A 23,864-nucleotide genomic window follows, 5' to 3' on the forward strand; every position below is an offset into this window, starting at 1 on the left:
ATCGACTTGAGCTTGGAAGGAATTCGACAATACCGTCATTACGTGATATGGTACCACGACCCCTTTTCGAAGCTGTGTTGACAAAGCTAGAGATGAGTGTATCAAACTGGTCTAAAGCCTTCAAAATTACCGAGAAACGTCCATATAGGGGCTACTTTCCCACTATATGGCATTGGTAAGCTTGCGTGATACCTAGCAAGGATATCATCAACTCGCAGCAATTTTGATCTTGAGCATGGTATGTTGCTTCATTAAGAACTCGAGTCCGTGAACTGCTACTGAAGTGTTGGACAGAAAAGATAATAACCTCAAGTATCGTAAAGTACCTCAACAAAAACCCACCTCAACCATCGTTCGTACACTGTGCTACCTCCCCCGTGCCCAAACATATGTCTTCAAGAGCCCTGCCTTTGTGTACCGCTTTCGAAAACTCAGGACCTTCTTCTTGCAATGCCAATGAGGAGGCTGTCCCTCTGTTCAATCTGCCGACCCATAGGCTGTCTCGGACATGGGCGGGCGAAATATGGGGTGTTGCGCTAGGTCAGGACACGATAGCCACCTCAAAAAGTCTGTTATATGGGGGTTGTCTTTTTTGTTGTAGATCTTCCGCCTCTGGAGTGTCATGTCGCATGCATACATATTCTTGCATCTGTGTATGGGCGCTAGCGACCTGTGATGACACGGAGGACATCGGTCATGTCGAACGAAACAGGGCGAGTTGGACACGGCCTGTGAACTTCCAGACTGTATCCATTGATGTTGACCAGGTGCACATGGAAGGCGTGGGACTTGGGATGAGTCTGCTGCGGTTGGATCTGTAATCTCCGCCGAATCCACAATAACTGGCAACTGGGCTGGAGAAGGACAAAGGTGATGTGAATTTTCAATTCCAGCTTCTGATTCTTGTTTACCCTCCACATTTCCAGCATTGGCGTTTTCTTCAATTCTCACAATTGGAGCCTGCGCTGATCGGGGCACTCCACCAGATGCTGGATCCAAAAAGATAACGCGAGGTGGGTATGAGTCAGATGAATTACGACCATCTTCCAACAAAGTTTTCTTCCCATCAGGACCGGTTATGGAAATAACAGGCCGTTTTGTTCTCGACGATTTGGCGTTGTCACGATGGTTCGAACTGTCTGGAGTTTCCAGTTTAGGCGGATCTGTCGAGTCACTGGGTGAACCCTTGGCATCACCAGTCAAGCCAATCAATTTTTCCACCTCTTCTGCAGAGACCCGTTCGTCTTTTGTGCTTTTGGATTGGTGTGTCTTCGTACAGCAGCAACTCTACGCGAAGTATGAAGATTGTTTTGGTGATCCATTTGCATCTTTTGGAGCACCAGGTAAACCTCGACGAAACTTGTATGCCCTTAGAAACCGGTCGCGCCCCTCTGCTGTTCGTCTGTATCTCCACGATGCTGGATTCGGTGGTTTAGGGTGGAGGCGAGGGAAATCAGTATCCTCCTCCTCAGACCATCTATCTTGGGCGAGATTAATAGGCCTTTGACGATGCTCACTCGCCCATTCCTGATAAGACTCAAAGGTTTTCATTATCGTGTGACGCTTCCAGAGGAACACCGCGGCGCGAGAAGGCAAAATGAGGCCATCAAGATCATCGAGATCATCGATATTCGTAGTATGAGTAATCACAACCTTATGCTTGCGAAACGGCCAGTGTGAGTGAGGGTATATTCGTCTGATAGTTTTGGCTGTTCGTAGTTAGCCAAGTGTAATTGCTTTTCCATACAGCTCGTACTGTTTTAGTATGATGCTTGGTGCGTCTCAATAGTGACTACTACAGTAATGACGTGGGACAGGGATGTCAATCTTACTGAGTTGGAGTCGTGTTGGGGACTTCGCACTCGCGACTGTATCCACGCCATGTTCGACTGCTTGAGGAAACGGTAGATCATTTGGGGATGCCGAGATTCTGGTGGATCCGGACATGCTCTGTCCTGTGTCGGATGAAATCTTGTCGGCAGCATCCTCATCTTTATATAGATCCTCGTCATCGCCAGCATCTCCGAATTGCGGTTTGAGGGTTTCCAAATGGTGTGAGACACTGATAATTCTACTTCCGTCGATGGGATCCAGTTGCGATCGTACAGATGAAAACTCCTAGTTATCGACCAAGCGCCTTGTCTTATAAGTTACTCGTTGCAACTGAGGCGACTGAACCACTCACTTTGATCTCTTCTCGCACGCGCGTGTCTGTCGCAACGACACCTGCTTCTGTGAAGTAGTGCTTTGCTCCAAGCCTGGGGCTGATTGTGGCCTCAACTTGAGTAACGGTTGCCTATCGTTTGGACCCTCCATCGGACTGCCGTCTTCTTGTTTGTCCGTGAGCGAAGTCGTCCCAATTGCGGTGTTCGGCTCCTCGTGTTCAACCATTTCACTGACAATGGCGTCAAGTTGGTTTGGTGTCTCAAAACCGGGGTTCGAAACGATCGGAGGATCTGTAGTGAGTACTGGGGTTTGCTGTTGAGCGTCGGTTTCCACAGTGGGAGAAATGGCTTCATGTTCCGGGTCTTGTGGCTCGATTATTGGGGAATGATCTTGTTTCGTCATGATCGCGAGTGATACCAGGATAGCAGTAAAATTGAAAATTAAGACAATGTAAGCGAGTGATGCTAGAGTATGAATGTGGTGATGTTGGCAGAGGCAGCGAAGATCAGTGTTGATTTGCGCCAGGCAATATCTATGTCTGCGTGATTTGGTGATCATGGAGGTACTTCCTTCTGATCCCAGTCCCAGCACTTGCCCCGTCCCTCCGTTCCTACCTGCTTGACCACGTCAAAAAGTCTTTCGGCTACCCAGTCTCTCTCAAACAACTTCTCTTTTTTAACATTACTCCAGAAGTCCTTGCTCAAATCTGTCTTCACTGTACCAGGATGTAGCGCGACCGCCATGGCGTTCTCACCAGATGCAGTCCGCAGGTGATTGTCGAATGTCTTCACCAACTGATTGACACCGGCTTTGGACGAGCGATAGCTATACCAGCCTCCGAGGCGATTATCTGAGATGGAGCCTACGCGTGCTGCTGCTATCAGAAATGTTGTACATTGTTGAAAATCACTTACCTGACATGACTGCGGTTGTTGAGCTGGACGGTAAGCCTTTCATCTCACTCTCGTTTGTATTCGGAACCGTACTCTTCTTTGGCAGAAATGGTGCGAAGTGCTTGAGCATCAGCATAGGGCCTAACGTATTGGTACGAAAGGTGAGTAGCGCGTCATCGGCATTGATTTGAGTCGGCGACTTTTCTGGAAAGAGCAGCCCAGGAACAATGAAAGCGAGTTGCAGCTTGTGTGAGCCTGGACCAAATTGTTCTTTGCATGCTGCTGCTGCGTCGGCGATGGTTGATTCGTCTGCAGAGCGCAATTAGTCCTTGTCTCGTGCATATGCCCTGCAAAGACCTGATGCTTTGCAACTCGAGAAAATTCACGAGACTACGACATACCAAGAACATCGAGTTTTAGAACTGTCAACCTTGCCTTGTCAACACCCAGGCCTTCAAGCAGTGCCTCTTTGGTCTTGTCAAGATCTCTCCGTGCTGTCACCACAACTGGCGCGTTTGTGGTCTGCAATACTCTCCGGGCCAGGGCGAAGCCAATGCCTCGGGAAGCGGGCGAGATCAAAGACCAGGGTGCCATAGTTTGTGCAGGAGTGCTGAGACCATGTCAGGCAATCACATTTGGTGTTCAACGTGTTGTGGCCGAGACGCGATCGATGATGACATGTCTGCCTCCTCGATCGGCTTTGGTTAGCGCTAGAATGATTGCACTAATTAGCTCCAAGTCGCGTCGAGGCTTCCACCGCCATCTTCAAATGTTCGTCAGATAAAGCCTCTCTAAGAAGAAGAGAAGAGAACAAAAGTGCAAAGTTCAGGGCTTGTGTCCAAGAACCGACTGTGTCTAATTCATCATTTAGTGCACGACAATTTAGCCGTAGATTGATGCTCTACATGGTTAGTAGATACAGGTGGATGATGTAACTCGAGTATTTGTTTAGCCCTGCGAATATTGGCAAATACCGCCTGTTGAGTTGCGACACATGCAGTAACGTACTACTTACAGTAACTGGGATGCCTGGGAACCTTTGTAAGTTCTAGCCGTGATATATCGATGGCACAGAGTTTTGGACACTCTTGTATGCTATGCATCCTTGGCCAAGATTCGAGTCCTAGTCACACTAGGTCAACGCCCATAAGCCAGGAACGCAGTTAGGGAGCGTACAAGAGCGTGATAACTCCCGTCACACTGCGTCATGAAGCACCCACTTCATTCCTCTTCAAACTTGGGAAAGTGATTTCCAGAGCATTCTTGCCGCGTACATGACATCCAGACCCCGATCACTATTTATTTCCAACCTTTCATATTCCAATGCACTCTTCCAAATGCCACCAAACTATGGCGTTCTGGTACATGCACTCTGCTTTGATTGATCCAAACGACCAAAGTATCACCTCGTCCCACTGCATCCCTGCCTCGTGCAACACGCCCTCCAGACCCCAAATTACACACCCGTCAACTCAAAGCTTTGTGATGAAACGTTGAAGTAACAGCCGGTTAGGGTCGAGTCCTGGTCACACTCTTATAGTGTAAAATGGGGCGAGGACATGATGTTTGTGGAACCAAGTCATGCTGGGATAGACTGCTCAAACGATTAGGGTTTGGTAAGTGGTAGGTAGAGTTTCACAATCGAGGTGCACATGTAGACGAGGCGAGTGCTGAAATCAGCGTTCTCTCTCTATCCTTTCCAGTACTTGATTTCGCTATGTAATAAAAGTTGACGCACCCTGATCACTGTATGCATAAGCCTCTCAATAACATCACCTTTGTCACCGCGAAATACCCGAAGATGTATCTCACGATCATGTGCTCATCGCTCAAAACGGCAGTTGTCACCTGAAACAGGAATTAACGCCTAGCCAGCTAAGCCTACAACAACATAGCGGCACCACATTACCAAAGTTACACTTAATGCATGATGGTTTAACAATCGTATTGTTCCGATAGTTGCAGCAGCGAGGGGGAATCGGAATACACAGTACCTCGTAGATAGCACGCGGGAGATGATATAGATGTCGAGCTGAGAGCAAAGCAAGATGAAAACAAAGAAAAAACACCACTCCACGCCGGTATCCACGTTAAGACGTACACTCGTCTGATCGCAAATGCAATCGCTAGGCTCCCAACAGTGCATCCCCACATCACATCATCCCACGGCTCCCATCCTCTCTGCAAGCGTGCGCCAATTGCATACCATACACCTGATCGTTGCCCAGAGAGCTACGTCATGTAATTACTTTTCGACCATTAAAGAGGGGTATCCGTGTCCCAGAACATATGCGCCGTCCGAAGAGTGACTCGCTATCAAAGCTCTACAGGAGCTGGTGTAAGTTGCGCCTATCCCAGCTTCTGGTCCTGGGGATAGTGCTGGCTTGGGTGACGGGGCATAGGCTGTTGTGCCATTGGGTATTGTTGTGACTGGTGCTGTCCTTGGAGGTAGTTTTGGTAGTGCAGAGCAGCCTCGGGCGTCATGTATGCTTGGGGCATAGGATTGCTTTGGGGCATGCCACGTGGTGGGCCAGTGGGTACCTGGGGGTGATTGTCCTCTGGCGAGTCGACCGAGTTGTCAGCGTCGACGCCGTTCGCATCGCCGCTCGAGGGCTCGGGCGCGTTCAAGCAGGCCTATGTGGGGTCAGCAACGCGTCGCGACGACGTGATTGTGGGGTGCAGCATACCTGGATGAGGTTTTTGCCCTCGGGCTTCGTCACCAGTGGTTGCAGCTTGGGCGTAGTGAAGGTGTAGACGAGACCGGTTTCTGAGACGACAAGCAGCAGGACTTGGGTGCCGGTCAGGACAGACAATTCGTAGGCCTGGCGTGACATGGTTAGCTATGCGACGCACATGCATGGCGCGTGCAGCGACAAAGACTGCACTGCGCATCGACGTACCTTCTTCATGATGCCGGCCTTGCGCTTCGAAAAGGTAATGTGTCGACGCGACTTGTCCTGGATGAACTTGATCTCGATCTTCCTGCGCTCGCGGCCGGGCTTGTCATCGTCGTCGTCGTCGTCGTCCTGGGCAGGGCGCGGGCGCTTGGTGCCGCGACTCGCATCGCCGACGTTCATCTGGCCATTGCCCACGTCGTCGTGGACAGAGGGCGACGCGTTCTGGTCGTGGTCGGTGATTTCAGAGGCCATGGCGGAGGTCGCAACGTCGTTGGTTGTGCGTGTTTGGGCGGAGGGCTGCCCTAACTGCTTGTGGCCGGGTGTTTGTGTGGAGATTTCCGCTTTCGAGTCTGCGACGTTGGGGCGGACGCAGCGCGTTACAACGATTGCAGCTGGAGTCGGGTTAGGCCCAAAGAGAAGGCGATGGATGAAAGAGGAAAAGCAGGCGCGCTTGGGTTAAAAGAGTCAAGCTGGCCTGAACCCTTTCCAGGTGCAAGTGCACACGGCCAGGAAAACCCGGCAGGCGCGCTCGGTTGCACAGCGCTAGAGTACTCGGGGGCTGGGCGGCCTGGGGGCGTGACTGCGGAAAGCGCAGCCAGGACGGTTCGCTACGTACCTGAGAGTTCTGTGGGCGGAGCAGATGCCTGCGGATTACAGTTGCGCCGTTGGAGGGAGATGGGCCGAAAGCAACGCTGGGGAGAGAAGGCTGCCTGTGGGAGCTTGCGGACGCTTGGCCGCGGGAATGGCAGAAAAGGCAGCGATGGGCGGAAGGTGCACGCAGGGTGGTGCAGGTGCGAGCAGCTGTCTCAGAGAGGGAAAGCGATGGAGAGATTGGGAAAAGTGAAACGGGCGGCGGGCAAATGTATTTTCAAGCCTGCAGCACTCTGGTCGACGCCAGACGGGCTGCCGGTGGGTGCAGGCCCCAGGGTGACTGGGGTGGAGGCGCTTGAGCTCGCACCCCCCTGGTCGTTGCTGAACTGCCCTCGCGCGCTCGAGGGAGCGCGGGCGAGAGGGCAGCGTCGTGGAAAAGGCGCTCGTCGCAAGACGACTGCACTGGCACTGCCAGCCGTGCTGTTGACCTTGGACTGTACCTTGTCCACTCCGTTCGAGCTGTCAGTCTGCTTTGAGATGAGCAGCAGCGGGCACTTCCCCCCATCAGCCAGAGGCCGTCTGTTCTCGGGTCAAGCACCACCACCCTCGGCTCGACACGTCCACCAATTGCATTTTGCCGTCAGGCACACGCATCCACTCCTTGCGTCAAATCACACGCCGCCGTGGGCCGTTAGCGGATGAGGTCAGCCAGTCCGCTTTGCCGCCTGCCTGTTTGGGTATCGGTATCGCCCGGGTTCCAGCCTTCCAGCCTTCCTCAGACGCCACCAACACCCTCTCACCTCTCACCGCACTGCATGGTGCAGACTGTGGGCAACACCACAACAGCCCGCCGGTGACATCGTGGCCAGGTCGTAGCAAACTCCTTCTCCATGTCCAGAAATCCTTCCTTGCTGTGCAAGAGAGTTTGTCTCGCCGACAGTCGCAGTGTCGAACATCGCCTTGATGATTCGCTAATAAACATGCTCCAACACTGCTGAAACCACTCACGCCTCGACTGCGACACGATCACGCAACTTCTTAATACTCGAAGCGCCCGTCTGCGCGCCGTCATGTGTTTTTCTTGTTACCATCATTTCTTCCGCTCATTCTTCAGTGCCTGATAGTTTGCGTTGATCGAGTAGTCCTTTGCAGAGCACGGTGGACGCTCAACTTCATCTTCTCTCTCTCGCTTTTATTCCATCCGCTAGACACATCACAACGTACCAACTCTCAACATGCCGACCAAGCTTATGCTGGTTTTTGTGGCAGTAGATTTGCTTTTCGCAGGATGTGGAGGATTGATCCTAGCCTTCTCCCTAATATCCGAGCGACTGGTGCTGGACACCCCAACAGTCGGCAACGTCACTCAGAATTTGCTGCTCGGCCAGTGCCCTTTAACAGGTACGACTTCTCCACAAGAATGGATGAAAAAATCTAGGCAGTCGATACTACGGCACCACCGTGGCGTTGAGCTGTGATACGCGTCACTGGACAATATAACCTCTAATACACAAGGACTGACAGTTCTGCAGCTGGCGTGGTCAATGCGATCTTCGTGTTCGCTACTTTCTTGTTCTCTCTCCCAGCACTGTTCCTTCCCACTAATCGAGGTTGGCTCCGCGCCCAGGGCTGGCTGGTAGTCATTTGCGCAACCTATACGCTTAGTCTGGGTATCGCCATCTGGGTAGAAACGCTACAGATCCGACGTAATCTCAGCGTTCTCTGGGGGAGGGAGACGCCGCAGATTCAGAGTTTGTTACAACAGAAAGTGAGTGACTCATTTCGGTCTCGTAGTCACTACGGCAATGCGGGACGGTGATTTGTTCCTGCGAAAAGCTCAACCCGATCTCTGACTATGCGGTATTTGACTTGTAGCAAAGAAGCTGACCATTCTTAGTATGACTGCTGCGGATACGTCAACTCGACCACACCCCCTTTTATCCAGGACAGCACTTGTCTCAATACACTCGTCGCGGAATTGAAGGGTGGGTGTGTTGGCAAGTTCTCTTCGGCTTCGAACAGATATCTTGACCAAGTCTTCACCGCGGCGTTTGGTGTCGTCGGTGTGGATGTCATCCTCGTGCTCTGTGTTGCTATGGTCCTCAAGCACAGAATGGAGCAGGAACGCTACAGACACATTGATGAGAAGAACGGAGACCGATGAAAGAAGGTAGCCAAGCGAGATTTTGAAACTAGATCAACTGCGTTGATTCTGACCAGTTCGATTTCTCTCACACCTTGAATTTGATTGAGAAAATGGCAATGGGAGTTCAGCGGTGCTGACAACCTGGAGTGTTCGTGCATCTATCTTCCTTTCATAGTTCGTCTTTTCTGCGCTTAGCGATTTGTGAGATACTAGCATACCAATTCCGCACAGAAGATGGAGCCCTGGAAAAGACTATCTTCACCAGTCGAGGTAGAAACCTTAACTAAATGTTTTGTAACACCATGAGATGGTAATGGCAAGCCATCTTCATTCATGGTAACAAATGCGAATTTAGACTTTCGTCACCGCCTACATTCTTCTACACAGTATATTCGTCGACAAGCTGTGCGCAAGATGGACTGTCAACTCAGAGCCATATGCTTACTAGAGCAGTTACCTCGCTTCTGCACTGCACACGAGACCCGTACGGTGATAGGGCGCTCGAGATGTGCGATGCAGGGATGTGGCGTGGACGAATGCAGAAGTCATGCGTCTTGTTATTCTTGCGTAACAACACCAAGCGGTCTGCTTATTGTTTTTCTGGCAAGACGACGGAGCCCATGTAGGGACACTGAGGCATAAACTGGCCAAGTGCGCGATTTATCGCCTGCGAAGGAAACAAAATGAAGACGAGACCGCCAAGATGGGATCTGAAGATTGAGAGACTGTGTGAAGAACGTACTTCAAAAAGAATTATTGCTTGGGAAATCTTAATTTGTGCAGTTGGTCTCTTAAAGCAAATTTACCCCGCGATCACATCCGTTTGCCCTGCTATATGATTGTGATGTTCCATCGTGCTGCTTTTTTGACCACTCACGCCCCCCTCCATCACACCCTCGTGCACATCCGACGGGAGTTGATCCTACCTATCGCACCTGCTACTGTGTAGGTATAACTAGAGCGACTCGTACACTCGAAGTTACCCACCACCAATCTGGCTGCTTTACTCAATCTACGGGTCAAATTACTGCCATCAACTACTCCAACGCAAAACAGTCAGACATGCCTCCCCCGCCGTCTCCCTCTGACGCTGCCCGGCAGACAGCAGAAGCACATGCTGCTGTAACCGCCTCGCTCGCTTCAATCGGCTTTTCGGTTGACAATGAGATGCGCACACGTACCGCCGACTTGCACGCCAACGCTGCCGCCATTTCCAAACAAGAGCAGGAGCTGGTGAAGCAAACAGCGGCGTTGGCGAAGCAGAGTGCACAGTGGCAGAAGCTGGGGGATAGCACTACAAAAAAATTAAATGAGATTGGGGATGTCCAGAATTGGGCGGAGATGATTGAGAGGGATTTGTTGGTGTTGGAGGAGACGATGAGGGCGGTGGAGGGGGAGAGGGGCTGAGCGCGGCGAAATGCTCAAGAGCATCTGATTTGCTTGGAGTACTGTATTCTTGGCTCGATAATGATTGACATGGCTATTTGTTTGAGCAATGGTTAACTTGTACCTTCCTCCAAGGAGTGCATTCACTCTTGCAGTTCCCGGACAGTACTGGCAGTGTGACGCCGTCTTGCACAGGTAAAAGCGCCTTGGACACGTAGCTACCTCTTGAACACGTAACAGCGCAAAAGCCGCTTGTGGAAGAGTGAAGAAGCGTGTCGCTTTCGTGATAGCCGTTCTGGTGTGGCCCGTGCGCCATCTTCCATCATCGCAAACTGCTGGGAGCTCTGCGGGCATCGACAACTTCACCTCTCCACCAACACACACGACCAGGCTTCCGAAGGCCATCTCTGGCACCCGCCTCCCCGCCAAAAATCCACTGCCACTTTTGCGAGATCCACGCCTGCACCGTGGTTCCCCGACAAAAGCTCCAGCATTCCTGCCTGGTCTCAAAGCCTTCCCTCCACAGCCTCCGCACACAGCGCTTACGCCACCATCTGCATTTTCCCAGACCAGCGCCTCTCGGTCCTCCACGAGTGTGCTGCATCCTCGCCAAGACGCGCGGCACCACCTCGAAGCTCCTGCATCTGGCCAGGGCGACTGTAGCTTACACGAAAGAGCTTTATCGTTGCGGGTCCAACCAGTCACCAACACGGTCTCTACAGCAGTCAGAGTAGCGAGACGGGCGACTCCAAAAACGTTGCATGTGAGACAGGCTCGCCTTCTGAGCGCCCAGCGCAATCATGAAGATCAAGAAGCAGGCTACATCGAGACATGAGTCCACTCTGGTAAGCAATATCCCCCGCCCCATGTGTGACCCCGCTAATAAGTTCAGTCTTCGATGATAGCGGAGTTTGTCAAGGCCACCGAATCGATTCCGCTTTACCAACTGCCCGCCCATCTCGCCTCGTTCCCCAAGCAGTGGCCCTTCCCTCGCGGCGATGCATACCACTGGATTCCCGTGCTGAACCGCTTCGACCGCATACTGGAGCTGTTCACCCAGGAATACGGGCTGGTAGACGCGCCACAAACGCAGCCCTTCCAACGCCGACTGCTATTGAAGGGCGATGCCGACGAAGGACGTGTGGGCGCGGAGCAGACTACCACAGATGACGTCCTTGACACGCTACACATATCGCAGGATGGCGACCGGGACCTGATCGAGCAGGTCTTGAGCTTTACGCGCATGCTTCTGGAGAACTGTGGCAACCGTAGCCTATACTCTAGCAGTGAGCGCTTGGACAAGCTGCTCAATACCACCTCCACCTCATTGCTCAAGGCGACGCTTCGCTTGGGACATCGCCTCGCTCAACGCTACCAAGCTGCGCGCGCACGTCTGGCCCCGGCTACCCTGCACCCCTCTCTCCTGTCCAGCCACTACAACATCAATCTTGACAAGCTGCAGAAGCTCTCTGCTCCCTTCTCCAAAGGACCCTCAGCAGCAGCTCCTCTATTTGGCACACCAGCCGCCAAGGGTAAAGAGAAGGCGTTTGGCGATCGACGGAGTGACGCCGATAGATTCAATCCCGCCGACTTGGGGGCTCTGTTCGATCTGTCAGAATCGTCTCTTAGACAGGAATTTGGTGGTGTGTTAGTCTCATACTATGAACCAACACCCACATCCGAAGATGGTAGCACCAAGGCAGTATCTACCGATGCACCCACCACACCAACCCCAGTACGCAGAACCTCAAGCATGGGCCCGAACCGAACGCCCCGACAGCCCTCCACCACTACCGTCGCAGATTCTCCAAGTACCCCAGCCTTCACCCCCGGAGACATAAGTAGTCGGCCATCTGGTCCGAAGACATTCGAGCTGTCTGCCGACAAAGTGTCAAAGGTTGACATGAACGAGCTCCTAAAGCAGGGGTTGACCAATCTGCCTGAAAGCGCGCATTACGAGTTCCTCCACAAACTTCGTACGGCAAAGATGCTTAATAGCGGAAGCAAAGGGCGGGACGATGCAGTTGCTGTTCGTATGCTTGCTATCGCCAACATGGGCTACGTACACGGCGACAAAGAGTTTCATGCAAAGTTGGGTCAGCAGGACGCGGATGAACCACGCCGTCTACAACTAGCTTACCAGCTTTCTGAATTGGTACACCCACCTGGTCATGGGCAGACCGGCGTCTCTATCGAGCTCCAAACGCTCGCCCTCAACGCACTGGAGGCTATTGCCAAGCATAAGATGAAATCTCCCGATGTCTGCGCTGCTCTCAGCGTTAACGTCAACCATGGTGTACTATTCTACGTTGTACGCAAGCTTGTAGCTGGTCTCGCCGTTGAAAACGATTTCGAGATCAACGTGGCGGAGGATGAGTGGCGTGACGCATTGTTCTCTCTGCTGAATACCCTGCCAACCTCGCAGATTCGCACTGGGGAGGGCATGGTTTCTGCAGGGCTTCTTGAAATCCTTGTCGAGGTCCTAAAGCTACGCACGGACAAAGCGGAGCGCAACCACCCCAAAATTCTTAACTTTCTCGACACGTTTGTCTACAATCTCCGAGATGCCTTTTCGGCGCTTGTCAGTGCCAAGGGCCTCGAGATTATCTCTGACCTTATGCAATACGAAGTGGATATATCAAAGAAGCTTGCAGAGGAAGGCAAAGGCATGCCCGATGCGTACAAAACCCAGCTCACCGATTACAAGATCCCGTTTTATCACCAACAGACTCTCCGATGGTTGTTCAAATTCCTAAACCATATGATGTCTCATACTGGCGGCAATTTCGATCGCTTGATGCGAAACCTGATCGACTCACCACAGCTGCTCGGTGGCTTGCGTGTTGTCTTGTCTAATGCGAGCATTTATGGGTCAACCGTCTGGAGTATGGCTGTCACTATCCTCACAAGTTTCATTCACAACGAGCCTACCAGCTATCAGGTCATTGCCGAAGCGAGTCTTAGTGATGCTTTCTTGGAGACGGTGGCCGGAGCGCCAGTCTCAGAGTCCACCGCCGCTGAAAACGATGATAGCCCAGAATCTTCATCCATTCGAGCTCGAAAAACATTTCCACCACGTGAACCTGGCAAGGCCCTTGCTGCGGGCATCCTTCCAGTAGCCGAGGCCATTGCGACCTTACCCCCTGCTTTTGGAGCCATTTGCTTAGCAGAGGCCGGTATGAAATTATTCCAGTCGTCAACTGCCCTTGAACGCTTCTTTGAGATATTCGAAAGTCCGGTCCACGTGAAAGCGCTCGATGCTGACATGGAGATGCCTGGTCTGATCGGCAATTCTTTCGATGAACTGGTTCGTCATCACCCGCCATTGAAAGCACGGGTTCTTTCGTGTCTTAGCGAGTTGATTGCGCGCGTTGTTCAGCTGTGCGCCGATAAGGCAGCGAACGAAGGCGTAGGTACTAAGCTTTGGACAACAGACGCCGAGGGCAAACTGTATGTCGCGGGTGGTCGTCAAGCGCTTCTTGGTCTGCAAACACAGAAACCTTCTGGTCAGAAGTCCGCCTCAACATTTACGGATGTCGAAATGGGGGATTCGGGCGCTCGGACAACAGCCAATGTGTCTGACGAGGCAGTTTCTTTCGATGAAATCACTGGGACTGAAGACACTACTAAGGGACCGACAGCGGCTCAATACATACGTGTGTTGTGTCGTTTCTTGTCAGGATTCTTTGCGAACCATGCTATGTGCGCCGCTTTTATTGAAGCAGATGGCGTGGAATCCATTATGGATATCTCTAGTCTCGCATGTCTCGACCCCAAGTCTACCGAGTCTCGCAGCGTGATCGATGAGTTTGGTCGAGTCGTTCAGGTTCTCGTGGAACAGAAGCCGCATATCGCGGTACCTTCGTTGATCAAGCGAACACAGCAGGCGCTGGAACGGCTTGAGCCTCTACTCCAACACACTGGGCCTCAGGCTTTTTTCGCGCCATTTACAAGCACTGTTTCCTCGCCGGACAGTGAGACGCTACAACGAGGAACGGAATACGTCAAGTCCTTAGCGTCTGCACATACACTTGTTGCTGCTATGACGGTGACTTTCGCGGGCCAGATGTATAGTACACGTTCGGCACACAACGTCTCCAGTCAAGTTAACCTCGCGGACATGTACGCTCGACTTGTCGACAGTCTTGGCAAACTTCACCGCAGCTGCGTATGGGAAGAACTTCTTCTACAGAGGAACATGCCCACTGCGTGGGAGAAGGAGACTCGAGTCAAGAGTTCAGGTACCGGAAATGTCGAAGCTGACCACGTCCTTCGACTAGGAAATGCCTCTGAGCCCGCTCGGTCCACTGACGACGACGCTGCGACAACACAGGGCGTGCCCGGCGAAGTTGCGGCTCTCAGCCAGAACAGTGCGCAATTCAAGAATACCCAGACTCTCCGGAATTTACTTAGCAAGATACCCATCGAGATCGCACCGTTTTTCCAATCGTTAGGAAAGCTGCTTCTATTCCGCCGTAATCTTGAGCCATATCACAGACAATGCGCTACAATTGTTTCAGACCAACTTGCGCAAGCTGTCATCGATCAACTGCAATTCGAAGGACCCGGAGATTCCGAGCTAGCCGAAGACCGCTACGCGTATTGGATCGTCACCCTCACCTCTGTGATGCAGCTTATGATTGATCCGAACATGGATCGCCCGCAGGCACTGACTCTGTTACTGGTATCATTCAGAAATCTGGGTGGATTTGACGTACTTGCCGAAATTCTTAACAGATTCTACGAATCGGCACTTGAGGTTGTTCAGAAACAGGCTGATGACACCAACGAAGGGTCCAAGCGACTTCTCAATCTCTCATTGGGGGGCCTCAAGATTATCCTTGCATTTTTTGCGCAAATTGTTAGCTTCAAAGTTATCGGCGAGTCTCAGCAAACCTCGTCGATGCAAACTCGACCTGACCGAGACCGAGATCGTGCCGATCATTTCTCAACAGCACAGTTTCTCGTCGAGATACGCTACGCCGTCATAAAGCCCGTTGAGAAAATCTGGAACTCCGAACTTATCGAGAAGGCCACCACTTCCATCGTCAAGACTTCAATCAACATTCTCAAGTCAGTCTTGGATTGCGAAGGTGAGCATGGAGCACACAAGACAATCGACAAGGTTCCGAACCGCAGCAAACCTATCATCAAGCCTTGGAATCCTCGCAATGATGACTATATGCAGCGCTTGAAGGAGGCAGGGCATGCCGAGGATCTTGCAGAAGAAGCGCTTTATCGATGCTGTGACAACTTCAACATGGCCCGTGAATACTGTCAGAACCAAGCCCGTGAACAATCGTCGAGAAACCCAATACCGCAGTATGAGATTGCCGCCCGCGGCCCGCCCTCGGCTTCACCAAGTCGAGCTGAAGTCATCGTCCCTGAACCCACAGACAACGACGATGACAGTGATTCTTCCGATGAAGGTGAACATGATGATGAGACGCCTGAGTCACCAGCCACGCGTTCCGTCGAGATGGAGGATGCCCTTGTACCACAAGAGACTGAGGATCCTTCTTCAGAAACACCCGTGCCAGAGAATCGATCCACTCAGTCGATCCCTGCGGCACATGATGTTTTGGCATATCAGAAAAGGATGGGTACTGGTAACCACGTACAGCCCGTTGCACTTGACAATCTTGATCAGGAACGTGCCACTCTTCGCCACAATCTCGTTGATCGCTCCCTGGATATTCTCAACTCCCACGAGGATGTTACCTTCGAGTTAGCAGAGCTTATTTCCGCAGCAGTTTCCAAAGCTCCCGAATCAGAGGCTATGCGCTCAGAAATTGGCGTAACTTTGGTACAGTCGCTTATCTCTTTCCAAAGCGAAGACGATTTCCGTTCGCAGAGTAAGAAGATTTCGGCATCTGCACACCTTTTGGCGCTTGTCCTCCAAGAAAAGGATTTCTACGATGTCATCGTGGAAGAGTTGAAAGACAATTTTGTAGCGCTTCTTGGCTTCATTAAGATTTTCCCAGACCAACCACCGGAGGATTCGTCACCCTGGATTGGACAGGTTCTCCTCGTCATCGAGCGATTGCTTGCTGAAGATCAACTTCCACCTCAGGTTCAGTGGACGCCGCCTACAGGAGATTCGCAAGAAGAGGCATCAGTTGATGAGTTACCGGAGCCTATTGTGGATCTAGAGGAGAAGAACTCGTTGTTCGACGCTCTCATAGAGATTCTGCCACGTATCTCCAAGGATGAGTCGCTGGCCCTGTCGGTAACACGAATCCTTGCTATGCTCACCCGCACACGTAAAATCGCTGTGCGTCTCGCAGAGAAACGAAACATACAGCGCTTGTTCTTGATGGTCAAGCAACTTGCTGGTATCACGAACGAAGGTTTGCGGAGCGCTTTGATGATTGTTCTGCGCCACATGATCGAAGATGAGGCAATGATTCGACAAATCATGCGTACCGAGATTCAGCAGATGTTCGAATCGCGCGATCGTAGACAAACAGACACAACCGGTTACACCCGCCAGATGTACGCCCTGGCTATTCGTGCGCCGGAGATCTTTGTTGAAGTCACAAATGAGAAGCTACAGCTTGTGCGCTTCGATCCCAATCAGCGACCCCAAACTCTAGTTCTCAAAAAGGAAGAGTCACCGTCCTTGGAGCCAAGTACTTCCGCTGGGCCATCAGACACAACTGCCGAAGAGGACCGACCGAAGGAATCGAGTGAAGCCCCAAAGCAACCTGTTCTCGAGCGAGCCAAGACATCAGACTTGAAGCTTCCCATTGTTGAAAACCCGGACGGCGTTATTCACTACCTTCTGTGTGAACTACTTGCCTACAAGGAGATCGAAGACAAGCCGGAACCTTCCAAGTCTACGGAGAAGGCACTGGAGACTCAGGAGAATGCTACGCCGGCTTCTGGTTCCGTACCGACACCTGTTGATGTGCCTTCCGAGCCGACCAAGCCTGAGAAGGCCGAATTCAAGGCCGACGCACACCCAATCTACATCTACCGCTGCTTCATCCTCAAGTGTCTCGCCGAACTTTTGCAAAGCTACAACCGCACGAAGATCGAGTTCATCAATTTCTCAAGGAAAGCCGATCCATACACTACGACGCCCTCAAAGCCTCGTTCTGGTGTATTGAACTATCTGCTCAACAATCTGGTCCCGATTGGCACCTTGAATCATGAAGGCGACATCGCATTCAAGAAAAAGCTTGCGACATCCAACAGTGCAATTGATGTTATTGTTGCTTTGTGTATCAAGACCGGAGAATTCACTCTGCCGAAAACCGATGCAAGCCAGCTGTCCCCATATGCTGACACCGAATCGGATCTGCTCTTTGTTCGCAAGTTTGTATTGGAGCATGCACTCAAAGCGTTCAAGGACGCCAATGCATCAGATGAGCCTCTGGACATGAAATACTCGCGACTGTTGAACATCTCTGACATCTTCTCGAGAATGATATCGCAGCGTCCCAACGGGGAAATGCTCACTCAGAACGCGGACCTTACTCCAAACCTCAAGCAGATGGCCAAGATCATGTATGAGAAGAATTTCATCACAATCTTGACGACAGCAATCTCAGACATCGATCTCAACTTTCCTAACGCGAAGCGCGTGGTCAAGTACATCTTGAAACCACTGAAGTGGTTGACCTTCGTTGCCATGGATCTAAGTGTGCACTACGACACTTCCTTGCCAACTTTAGATTCTGCCGACGAATACGAGATCTCTACAGCTTCCGACGATGATCTGGTAGACAGCACACGCGAGGAGACACCGGACCTATTCCGCAACTCAACTTTGGGCATGTTTGAGCACCATGATTCTGAGTCGGAAGGCTCTGACGACGAGGATGACGATGAAGAGATGATGTATGACGATCCGTACGCCGACGACATGGAATACGACGAGGTTGGGGACATCGGCGATGATGATGTTGTTTCAGACGATGAAGAAATGATGGAACTAGACTTGGACGAGATGGGTCCTATCGAAGGTCTTCCTGGCGACGTCGACGTCGAAATCGAGCTCGATGGTGGCATTGAAGGTCTGGGATCTGATGATGACTCCGAAGATGAGGAAGACGAGGATGATGAGGGCGAAGACGAGGACGATATGGATGAAGATGGCGAGGAGGACATGGACGATGATGATGCCATGGACGAGCTAGTAGAAGGGCTTGAGGAGATAACTGGTGATGATGAAAACGCGAGCCTTGCTGATGACCAGGAGGACGATTGGAGCGATGATCAGGATGATTACGACACTGGTGTGAATGGAGAGGCCAATATGCCAATGGGCCTCGTGTTCGATCCACCTCAACTTTTGGAACAAATGCGTCAGGGAGGTGATTTGGCAGACTTCCTCGACGATGGCATGCCTGAAGAAGAAGGTACGTTTATAAGAACAAGCATAACACTGAGTATACTGACGCGCACAGATGAGGAAGAAGATTATGATGAGGAGGACATCCACTATGATCCCGGCCTCGAAGACGACGAACAGGAACTACGTGAACTGGGATGGGGCAGCTGGGATGAGCCAGCACCGCCCACTGCCCGTCACGCACATCGCCTTAGTCCGTGGATGTTCCCTGCCGGTCCAGGCGATCGTATTCTTGTTCCAGCTTATCGATCGCATCGTCCAGGTGTTGGTCCCAGAGTCACAGATGATGGTATCAACCCTCTCCTACAGCGAGGCGGGCGTTCCTCAGGACGCGGCGTCGATGGTTCTCTTCGCAACGAGGGTATGAGTGATTGGGTCCACGCGATTGGGGACCGAGGTCCTCGAGTTTTCAATGCGGACAGTCCTGTCTCATTCATCAGCAACCTCTTGAACGCCATGAGCCAAGGTGGTGGTGGTGCCGGTGGTCCTACACTCCAGCATCACGGTGGTGCTTTACACCTGTCTTTCAACAACCTTCCTCTAGGTCTCCCACCGCCATTCGATTCTGGTTTCCGCCGCGAGATGGCGCGCGCTCGGGAATCCCATATGTCCCGCTCTGCTCGAGAAGATCCACACTCTGCTGTAGCATTCCTGAAGGCGTATACAAGCCAACGCTGGCAAGAAGAAGCCAGACTTCTTTATGGCCCAGGCGCGATCGAGAAGAGTCAGCGCGTTGTCAACTCGATCCTGAAGGTCATCGTCCCGCCTGCGATAGAAGCAGCCAAGAAGCAAAAAGAGCTAAGGGAAGCTGAGGCTGCTCAAAAGCTCAAGGATGAAGAAGAGCTAAGGGAACGGGAAGAACTTGCAGAACGTGAAGACGAGGATGAGGAGCTTGATCGAGCAGAACGCGAGGCTGACGCTGGTGAAGAAGCTCTTCGATTGCTCGAGCAGGAAGATGGACAGGAGTCTACTGAAGCGCCCGTTATCGACTCAGAAGGGCAAGCAATGGAGGGTGTCGAAGCAGGGCAAGCATCTGCTGAGCAGGTTGCAGAGGCGCCGCCTACACAACCAACACCACGCATCACCACCACTATTAGAGGTCGTGAATACGATATCACAGACTTGGGCATTGATCTCGAGTATCTGGACGCTTTGCCCGAGGAACTGCGCGAAGAGGTCTTGATGCAGCAAGTTGCGGAACGACGACAGGAGCAGCGAGATCAGCAAAGGGCGCAGCAACAGACTCAACAATCACAACCATCGCAGCAGCAACGGCGCGCTGGAGAGTCGGGCGACAATCCTACCGACATCGACGAGCAATTTCTGGCTGCTCTCCCCCCCGAGATTCGTGAAGAGCTGCTTCAGCAAGAAGCACAAGAACGCCGACGCCGAGAGCGCGAGGAGAATCGACGTCGTGGCCAGGCCAGTGGTCCTCCCCAAGCAGATGGCGAAGATTCAACCGGCTTCCTGTCAACCTTGGAACCCGGTTTGCGTCAGGCGGTGCTCATGGACACGGACGAAGAAATGCTGCAACAGCTGCCACCTCAGATATCTGCCGAGGCTAGAGCCTATGGAGGGGATCGTCGACTAAATCAAGCAGACGCATTTGGATTTCCACAAGGAGGTCGTCGCGGCTTGCAAGATGAATCGACGCAGAAGAAGAAGGCTCGGCCTTGCGTGCAGATGCTTGACAAGGCGGGCGTAGCGACCTTACTTAGGCTCATGTTCATTCCTCAACAGGGCAGCGCAAAGGCTAGTCTCAGCTCTATTCTCCGATATGTCTGTGAGAATCGCCAAAATCGAGCCGAGGTCATCAGCATCTTACTGTCCATTCTCCAAGACGGCAGCGCCGATGTCAACGCGGTTGAGCGAAGCTTTGCTCAGTTGTCGATTCGTGCGAAACAACCTCAGCAACCCGCAGACAAGACACCAAAACCATCACGCAAGAACGGAGCACTGTCTATCAACTCGGATGTGTCACCTCTTATGGTCGTACAACAATGCCTGAACACTCTCACCCAGCTGACTGAGAAGAATCCGGCCGTGTGGTCGTTCTTTCTCACCGAGCATGAGACAGGTGTTGGCTTCAAGAGTCGCAACAATCGGAAGGGCAAGGCGAAGGAGACCAAGGCGACAAGGTTTCCTGTAAATGCCCTTTTGACTCTACTGGACCGAAAACTCATCGTTGAGAGCTCGTCTATCATGGAGCAGCTAACTCAGCTGCTGCGAGTTATAACGGTTCCTTTGCAAGCGTTGAAGAAGGAGAAGCCAGCAGAAGAGGCCAAGAAGACGGAGGATACCGCTGTTATCTCAGAAGATCAGAGTTCTGAGAATCAGACAACCGCTACCGAACAGACCGAGCCACTCACTACCAGCCAGCCCCGGGATCAAGATACAGAGATGACGACCGCTATTGAAGCGTCTGCCCAAGCAGGACCGGTTTCGACTGAGGGTGAGGGTACTTCGACCAAACCTGAAGAGTCCAAGGCCGAAGAAGACAAGTCCAAAAAGCATCGATCTATCACACCTCCAGACATTCCCGAAAACAACCTGCGCTTGGTTGCTAAAATCTTGGCTGCTCGTGAATGCAATAGCAAGGTCTTCCAAGAGACGTTGTCAGTCATCAGCAACTTGTCGCCTATTCCGGGTGCGAAGGAGATTTTCGGTCAAGAGCTTTTGGGCATAGCACAAGAACTCGCCAGTTCAACAAATGAGGATCTTGCTAGCTTAACCGCTCAGGTTTCTGACGCAGAGTCGCCTACCGACGTTCAGGGTATTGCGCTGGCGAAGTTTTCACCTGCCAGCTCTGATCAAACGAAGCTGTTGAGAGCCCTTACTGCTCTCGATTACCTCTTCGATCCCTCGCGCGATACGAAAGGCAAGCCGGAGAGTAGTGCGGTTGCACTTGAGCAAAGCCAAAAGGAAGACATACTCCTCACATTGTACGAAGACTCCGCTTTCGCACCACTCTGGAATAAGCTCAGCGAGTGTCTCACAATCATCCGGCAACGTGGCAATATGCTCAACATTGCTACGACTCTACTTCCTCTCATAGAGTCGCTGATGGTTGTCTGTAAGAACACGACTCTCAAGGAGGCACCGCTTAGCAAATTGAAGGAGTTTGCGCTCTCCAGTCCACCACCCGAGAACAAGATGGAGAACCTATTCTTCAACTTCACCGAAGATCATCGCAAGATCTTGAACGACCTCGTTAGACAAAACCCCAAGCTCATGAGCGGCACATTCTCTCTGTTGGTGAAGAACTCGAAAGTACTGGAGTTCGACAACAAGCGCAACTACTTCACTCGAAAGCTTCATTCTCGAAACGGTGACCGTCAGCCGCATCCGCCTCTTCAACTATCGGTTCGACGGAGCGAAGTGTTCTTGGATTCCTTCAAATCCTTGTACTACAAGTCTGCAGACGAGATGAAGTATGGCAAACTCAGCATCCGATTCCATGGCGAAGAAGGAGTCGACGCTGGTGGCGTAACTCGGGAATGGTTCCAGGTAATTTCCCGCCAGATGTTCAATCCCGACTACGCTCTGTTCGTCCCGGTTGCTTCTGATCGTACAACCTTCCATCCGAACCGGCTAAGTTCCATCAACCCTGAGCATCTGACTTTCTTCAAATTCATTGGACGTATCATCGGTAAAGCTCTATACGAAGGCCGTGTGCTCGATTGCCACTTCAGTCGAGCGGTGTACAAACAGATGCTCGGCAAATTGGTCAACCTGAAGGATATGGAGACATTGGATCTCGAGTACTACAAGTCGCAGCAATGGATGCTCAACAACGATATCACGGATGTGATCACTGAGACCTTCTCAGCCGAGGTCGAAGCCTTCGGCGAGATGCAAATCGTGGACCTGATGGAAAACGGTCGCAACATTCCCGTCACCGAGGACAACAAGCACGAGTTCATCCGTCTGATGACTGAGTTCCGCCTTACTCGTGCTGTGGAAGAGCAACTCGAGCACTTCTTGAAGGGTTTCCACGACATCGTTCCTGCAGAGCTTGTCTCGATCTTCAGTGAGCAGGAACTTGAACTATTGATCTCTGGGCTGCCCGACATCAATGTGGACGACTGGAAGAACAACACCGAATACCACAACTACACTGCTGCTTCACCGCAGATTCAGTGGTTCTGGCGCGCTGTACGAACATTCGAGAAGGAAGAGCAAGCCAAACTGCTTCAATTTGTTACTGGTACTAGCAAGGTCCCACTCAACGGCTTCAAGGAACTCGAGGGTATGAACGGCTTCTCAAAGTTCAACATCCACCGCGACTATGGCAGCAAGGACCGTTTGCCATCTAGCCATACCTGTTTCAACCGTAAGTCAACCACTCCTCAAACCCATCTTGAAAACTTACTAACCCCTTTTATAGAGCTTGATCTGCCAGAGTATGAGTCCTACGAAGACCTTCGCAAAGCGCTCTACACTGCTATGACAGCGGGTGGCGAGTACTTCGGCTTCGCGTAATCACCTGATCCGGACCACACTTCTCCAGACTGCTCAACCGATACTTTTCTTACGTAATCATGACCTATTTTGGCATTGCAGGCGCTTGGAGATACAGGGATGATGATGCGCATAAGCATGAATGGAGGCTCGCTTTTCTCTGTATGGCTATAAAACGGCGATGATAGTGGCGTTGAGCGATTGTGGATATCCTTTTCTTAGGTAGATTGATTGCTGTGGTGGACGGATGATGGCTGCATCATCCAGTATGGTGGTCTTGTGGAAGGAGGAAAGGAGTGCAGGCCTTACCTCTGGAAGTGAGACTGCTTGGAGGATGTGTGATAGTGAGTTTCTTTTGGAACATTAGTTAGTAGTAGATAGTGAACAATTGTTCTTTGTCTAGTCTGTGCACTCTCTCATGAATAGTTTGTGACGGTGATGGTGTTCAATTGAATTTAGCTGTCACATCGTAAAGAGCTCAGTTCAGCGAACTAAAAAGTCCTGATCATCGAGGTCGAGCTATGCAAATACGTAATGTAGAAGGAACAGAGTATAGCCTTTCAGCCCTGCTTGAATATAGAGTTTTCGAGCCGGAGTATTCAGGCCGCGTGATGTTGCCGGATACTCCAATTCCCGATGGTGGGAATCGGATGAAACGCCATCACTAGACTGGCTGCATGGTAGTAGTCTACTGCACGTTGCCACCTTCACATTTCTACCCCGGGAATGTTTTTCCCAGAATATACCAGGGGCTAAGGAACAACTGCGATTGGCTCCAAAAGTTACAACAGATCTGCTAATTCGCTGAAGTTCGTCCGTGCGAAGTGGCGATTTGAGAAGATATCCACTGGCTGGTAGGACTGTTATTTACGCTAAGGTTGAGGAACGATTGCGATTCGTTCCCGGAGCTTCAAGATCTCGTCCTACCTGCGGAGATCTGTGTGTGGAGGGCGTGGGATTACGAG

The 23,864-nt window shown here is 51.7% G+C and overlaps 7 protein-coding genes across 7 annotated transcripts; 4 read left to right on the forward strand and 3 right to left on the reverse strand.

Moving 5' to 3' along the window:
- Window positions 1–1,287: 1,287 nt before the first annotated feature.
- Window positions 1,288–2,568, reverse strand: P153DRAFT_384067 (uncharacterized protein; the record flags this gene model as incomplete). The annotated part of the gene is made up of 3 exons (XM_033670301.1): window positions 1,288–1,709; window positions 1,833–2,071; window positions 2,186–2,568. 3 exons carry the CDS (start codon window positions 2,566–2,568, stop codon window positions 1,288–1,290), a joined length of 1,044 nt encoding a protein of 347 aa, XP_033525230.1.
- Window positions 2,569–2,621: 53 nt separating this feature from the next.
- On the reverse strand, window positions 2,622–3,709 carry P153DRAFT_336777 (NAD(P)-binding protein). The gene is made up of 3 exons (XM_033665716.1): window positions 3,461–3,709; window positions 3,081–3,368; window positions 2,622–3,037 (listed from the first exon to the last, which is right to left on the reverse strand). Exons 1-3 carry the CDS (start codon window positions 3,651–3,653, stop codon window positions 2,721–2,723), a joined length of 798 nt encoding a protein of 265 aa, XP_033525231.1. The 5' UTR covers window positions 3,654–3,709; the 3' UTR covers window positions 2,622–2,720.
- A 1,699-nt stretch (window positions 3,710–5,408) lies between these two features.
- Window positions 5,409–6,208, reverse strand: P153DRAFT_287887 (SRF-TF-domain-containing protein; the record flags this gene model as incomplete). The annotated part of the gene is made up of 3 exons (XM_033663569.1): window positions 5,409–5,693; window positions 5,747–5,881; window positions 5,960–6,208. The coding sequence occupies 3 exons, from the start codon at window positions 6,206–6,208 to the stop codon at window positions 5,409–5,411; spliced, it is 669 nt and encodes a 222-aa protein (XP_033525232.1).
- A 171-nt stretch (window positions 6,209–6,379) lies between these two features.
- On the forward strand, window positions 6,380–7,249 carry P153DRAFT_384070 (uncharacterized protein; the record flags this gene model as incomplete). The annotated part of the gene is made up of 1 exon (XM_033670302.1): window positions 6,380–7,249. The coding sequence occupies one exon, from the start codon at window positions 6,380–6,382 to the stop codon at window positions 7,247–7,249; it is 870 nt and encodes a 289-aa protein (XP_033525233.1).
- An 86-nt stretch (window positions 7,250–7,335) lies between these two features.
- Window positions 7,336–9,063, forward strand: P153DRAFT_365491 (tetraspanin). Its single transcript, XM_033667833.1, has 3 exons — window positions 7,336–7,948; window positions 8,080–8,315; window positions 8,445–9,063. The coding sequence occupies exons 1-3, from the start codon at window positions 7,783–7,785 to the stop codon at window positions 8,709–8,711; spliced, it is 669 nt and encodes a 222-aa protein (XP_033525234.1). The 5' UTR covers window positions 7,336–7,782; the 3' UTR covers window positions 8,712–9,063.
- Window positions 9,064–9,393: 330 nt separating this feature from the next.
- Window positions 9,394–10,313, forward strand: P153DRAFT_365492 (uncharacterized protein). The gene has a single exon (XM_033667834.1). The coding sequence runs from the start codon at window positions 9,756–9,758 to the stop codon at window positions 10,098–10,100; it is 345 nt and encodes a 114-aa protein (XP_033525235.1). The 5' UTR covers window positions 9,394–9,755; the 3' UTR covers window positions 10,101–10,313.
- A 139-nt stretch (window positions 10,314–10,452) lies between these two features.
- Window positions 10,453–23,299, forward strand: P153DRAFT_312876 (uncharacterized protein). The gene is made up of 4 exons (XM_033664859.1): window positions 10,453–10,924; window positions 10,972–18,445; window positions 18,494–22,771; window positions 22,826–23,299. Exons 1-4 carry the CDS (start codon window positions 10,880–10,882, stop codon window positions 22,918–22,920), a joined length of 11,892 nt encoding a protein of 3,963 aa, XP_033525236.1. The 5' UTR covers window positions 10,453–10,879; the 3' UTR covers window positions 22,921–23,299.
- The last annotated feature ends 565 nt before the right edge of the window (window positions 23,300–23,864 follow it).

Source organism: Dothidotthia symphoricarpi (genome assembly GCF_010015815.1).
Source record: "Dothidotthia symphoricarpi CBS 119687 unplaced genomic scaffold P153scaffold_7, whole genome shotgun sequence".
In the NCBI taxonomy this organism is placed as follows: domain Eukaryota; kingdom Fungi; phylum Ascomycota; class Dothideomycetes; order Pleosporales; family Dothidotthiaceae; genus Dothidotthia; species Dothidotthia symphoricarpi.